Source organism: Otolemur garnettii, unplaced genomic scaffold (genome assembly GCF_000181295.1).
Source record: "Otolemur garnettii isolate 467f Iridium unplaced genomic scaffold, OtoGar3 scaffold00038, whole genome shotgun sequence".
Classification (NCBI taxonomy): Eukaryota; Metazoa; Chordata; class Mammalia; order Primates; family Galagidae; genus Otolemur; species Otolemur garnettii.
The window spans coordinates 15783313-15788068 of record NW_003852433.1 but is presented as its reverse complement, the minus strand read 5'-3'; the positions used below and the strand labels follow the sequence as shown (position 1 = coordinate 15788068).

General features: G+C 44.7%; 1 protein-coding gene across 1 annotated transcript; it reads left to right on the top strand.

Moving 5' to 3' along the window:
• The first annotated feature begins 649 nt into the window (after positions 1-649).
• Positions 650-3581, top strand: LOC100954192 (disintegrin and metalloproteinase domain-containing protein 1a-like). Its single transcript, XM_003790012.3, has one exon. The coding sequence runs from the start codon at positions 1084-1086 to the stop codon at positions 3505-3507; it is 2424 nt and encodes an 807-aa protein (XP_003790060.1). The 5' UTR covers positions 650-1083; the 3' UTR covers positions 3508-3581.
• Positions 3582-4756: the final 1175 nt, after the last annotated feature.

Below are 4756 nucleotides of genomic sequence, written 5' to 3'. Positions count from 1 at the left end.
CCAACTCCTGCGCTCAAGCGAGTCTCCTGCCTTCACCTCCCAAGTAACTGGGACTACAGGTGCCTGCCGCAACGCCTGGCTATTTTTTGGTTGCAGCCATCAGTGTTGTTTGGCGGGCCCGGGCTGGATTCGAACCCGCCACCTTATGTGTATGTGTCTGGCACCTTAGCCACTTGAGCCACAGGCGCCAAGCCTAATTTTCTTAATTAAATGGTAACTAGATACTTTGTTAATCAGTTTTATATCCCACAGTTTTTTATGTTGGGATAGTTTGGAGGAATTGAACTTTGGATTCCTTATATACTTCCATGGAGAAATTGAACTCATGTTATTACTTAACATGTCTGTAGTAGAGAAGAATTATGTTTATATGCAGATATAAACTGTCTGAACTCATTTATTATGAACAAAAGATAATAAGGGGGGTAGTGCCTATGGCTCAAGGGAGTAGGGCGCCAGCCCCATATGCCGGAGGTGGGGGGTTCAAACCCAGCCCTGGCCAAAAACTGCTAAAAAAAACAAAAAAAAAAAGGCAAGGGGAAATGTGGACATCCATATATAGTTATTCTTGAATTAAAGAAAAAAATCAGACATTGACAAAGGAGGGTTGAACTGAGAAACAATGCCCTTATTACTGCAGAAATAAGGAAAAGAGGCAGTGGGCAACAGAGAACTTTGTCCTACTCAGAGAATCCCTGCCCCCTACCCCCAACCCCCTGCCAGAATGTTGGGTTTCAAAGAATGAGCATGTTAACGGATATCAGGAGTAGTATGGCCTGGACTAAGGATACTGAATCTCTAGAGATCGTCTACGTGTAATCTCTCTCCAGGGTAAGAGGAACTTACCAAGGAACATTAAAGTTGCTGTTGGGAGGAAGTTATATACGAAAACTAAAGGACAGAGAAGAAAGAGTAGAAAGAGACACAGCCTGAAGTCTCTAAGACTTAAAAAGCTGGATAATAACTACCCATAAGGGAGCCAGCATAGATCTGAGAAATAACTGAGCCTCCAAGGGTCTGTGTGCCAGGAAAGCTGCTGGTGATCGGCACAGGTCCTGCATCATCAACTGATTCACTTCGGCCATGTCAGTGGTAGCATCATTGAAAGACTGTGCCTCTATTCTGCCTTCTCTACAGAAAAACCAAGTGGCCTTGGAAGAGGCATGGGCTCTACAGAAGTGGAACTTGAGGCTGGGACTAGTGCCAGTAAGTTCGTGTGTCCGGTTAGAGATTTTGATGCTGTTGATGATTTTTCTGCCAAGCATGTATTTTCACCTGGGATCAGTATATTATTCTTCCTATGAAATTACTATTCTCAAGAGGCTAACAATCCAGGAAAGAGATAACCCAGTGGGGAAAGCATCTTACGTACTAGTTATGCAAGGCCAGAAGCACCTGGTTCACCTGAAGGTGAAGAGAGATTATTTCATGAACAGTTTTCCAGTCTACAGTTACCACAACGGCATCCCGGGGCAAGAAGTGCCTTTCATTTCACACGACTGTCACTATGAAGGCTACATCGAAGGAGTGCCAGGTTCTTTTGTTTCTGTCAATACCTGTTCAGGGCTCAGGGGTATCCTGATTAAGGAGGAAAAATCTTACGGCATTGAGCCTGTGGAATCTTCAAAGCAATTTGAACACGTACTGTACACCATGGCGCATCAAGTGCATGTCTCCTGTAGTGTGACTTCCAAAGACAGCCAAGTGGTGTCTACTAGCTGGCAACAAGGGAGCAGGAAGCCTCAGAATCTACAGGCGCTGTCCTACTTGTGGTCACACACCAAGTATGTGGAGATGTTTGTTGTTGTCAACAACCAGCGGTTCCAGATGTGGGGCGGTGACATCAATGAGACAGTCCAGAGAGTAGTGGACATCGTTGCTCTGGCCAACATCTTCACTAGGGGAATAAACACAGAGGTGGTGCTGGCTGGAATGGAGATCTGGACCGAGGAGGATCTAGTAGAAGTCCCAGAGGACTTGGAGGTTACGCTCAGGAATTTCAATAGCTGGAGAAGAGAGAAGCTCGTCCATCGTGTGAAGCATGATGTCGCCCACATGATCGTTGGGCATCATCCCAAAGGGAGTATGGGTCAGGCGTTTCCCAGTGGTGCCTGTTCGAGGGGGTTTGCCGCTGCCGTTGAATCCTTCCACCATGAAGATGTCCTCCTGTTTGCAGCGCTCATGGTCCATGAGCTCGGGCACAACCTGGGCATTCAGCATGACCATTCAGCCTGCATTTGTAAAGATAAGCACTTTTGTCTCATGAGTGAAAGTATCACTAAACATGGTGGCTTCAGCAACTGCAGCTCTGATTATTTCTACCACTTCCTTCATGAACAGAAAGGGACCTGCCTGTTTAACAAACCGTGGCACAAAGGCCGCAAGCATAGGGATTCTCGCTGTGGAAATGGTGTGGTAGAAGATCTAGAGGAGTGTGACTGTGGTTCTGCTTGTGACGGTCACCCATGCTGTGACCCAATATGTCAACTAAAGGAACATGCAGAGTGTAGTGATGGACTCTGCTGCCATGCCTGTACTTTCAGAAGGATTGGGTTTTTATGCCGTCCGACTCAGGATGAGTGTGACCTTCCAGAATACTGTAATGGTAGTTCTGCAGAATGCCCAGCAGACAGCTACAAGCAAGATGGCACATTGTGTGACAGAATTCACTATTGCTCTAAGGGTAAGTGTAAGAACCCTGATAAGCAGTGCATGGAGATTTATGGGAACGCTGCAAGATCTGCCCCAGAAGCCTGTTACATTTCAATGAATACCAAAGGGGACCGGTTTGGAAACTGTGGCCGTCCCACTGCAGCTCAGCAAAGATATGCTACATGTTTAGGTGATAATATATTTTGTGGGAAACTCGTATGTACAGGTGTTAGACACTTACCACAAATCAACACTCAGCATGCACTGATGCAGGTCCCTCACAAAGATGACTGGTGCTGGAGTATGGATGCTTTTAATGGTACTGATATCCCTGATGATGGAGATGTGCAGAGAGGCACTTCTTGTGCCCCAAACAAAGTGTGCATCAATTATTCCTGCACTCACCACTCCATACTCCAGTATGATTGTAAACCAGAGGAAATGTGTCATGGAAATGGGGTTTGCAACAATTTAAGGCACTGCCACTGTGTGTTTGGTTTTGCACCCCCAGACTGTAAAAATCCAGGAAGGGGTGGTAGTGTGGACAGTGGTCCCCCTATTAAACCAGGTAATGAAATTCCAAGTGTAGATGAAAGTAGAAGTCATAGTGTTGGCCAAGGTAATGCCCACCAAGGTGATGACAGCAGTGATGAACACCAAACCCTTGATCAGATGGTGTACATATTCCCCCTGTTTGTTTCAGCATTATTTTTAGGTCTAATTGTTGGGCATTTCAGGCCTAGAAAGGGGGTATCACAGTGCTCACAAGATTATCTAGAAGAAATCTCAGAAGAGGTTGCACCAAAAGAGGATGTAGGCAAAGTACAGGAAGAACCAGAGACAGAAAAGGAGTAGTGGAAGGAAGAAGTCCAATACAGCTAACATCTGATACACCAGGTTAGAATAAGGCTCAATGCAGCAAAGGTGAAGGGGGCATTTATGCTGCAGTGGCTCTTATCAAAACTCTATAATATGTACTAATATGGGAGTATGAATTTTCTTCTACATACTTTATTTCAGTAATGGATTTCATATCCATTAGAAATTGTATATAACAGAATACTGTTCCATTTTCAAATTTAATAAAAGAAAATAATTACAATTTTTGTAGGGATCATTCCTGTCAATATAGTCTTTCACTAGAGCTAATTTCTGAGTTCCCTGTTTTTAGGTGATACCTTCTGTTTAAAATATAATACTACCCCTACATGTATTTATTGTTATTCTAGAATTTTATTTAGTAAATTTATGAGAGTCTCACATAAGGAGGTTATGCCAGAATCAAACATATGATAACCAAGCATTGGGATGAATTCATGAATGAAAAGCCAGGGTGACAATTAGAAAGTTTCTTTTAAAATACTTGAAAAGAGGGTGGTGCCTGTGGCTCATTGGGTAGAATACGGGCCCCATATACTGAGGGTGGCAGCTTCAAACCAAACTGCAACAAACTGCAGCCAAACTGCAACAAAAAAGTAGCTGCACATTGTGGCAGGCGCCTGTAATTCCAGCTACTTGGGAGGCTAAGAGAATTGCCTAAGCGCAGCAACTGGAGGTTGCTGTGAGCTGTGATGTCATGGAACTCTACTGAGGGTGACAAAGTAAAAACTCTCCCTCTTAAAAAAAAAAAAAAAGGCTGAGCGTCAGCCACATGCACCTGAGTTAGCAGTTTCGAATCCAGCCCGGGCCCACCAAACAACAATGATGAATGCAACCATCAGGTACCTGTTGTGGTAGGTACCTGTAGTCCCAGCTACTTGGGAGGCGGAGGCAGGAGAATCACTTGAGCCCAGGAGTTGGAGGTTGCTGTGAGCTGTGATACCACAGCACTGTACCCAGGGCAACAGCTTGACCTCTGTCTCAAAAAAAAAAAAAAAGTGAAAAGGGCTGGTCTCAGTGACCAAGGCCTATAATCTTAACACTCTGGGAGACCAATGTGGGAGCATCCCTTGAGATCAGGAGTTCAAGACCAGCTTGAACAGTAGCCTGACCTTATTCCTACTAAAAATAGAAAAATTAGTCTGGTGTTATGGTGGGACCTGTAGTCCAGCTACTTGAAAGACTGAGGCAAGAGGATTGCTTGAACCCAGTTGTTTGAGGTTGC

Coding starts and splice junctions, on each gene's coding strand:
- LOC100954192 (XM_003790012.3), top strand. CDS start 1,084: ATGTCAGTGGTAGCATCATTGAAAGACTGTGCCTCTATTCTGCCTTCT.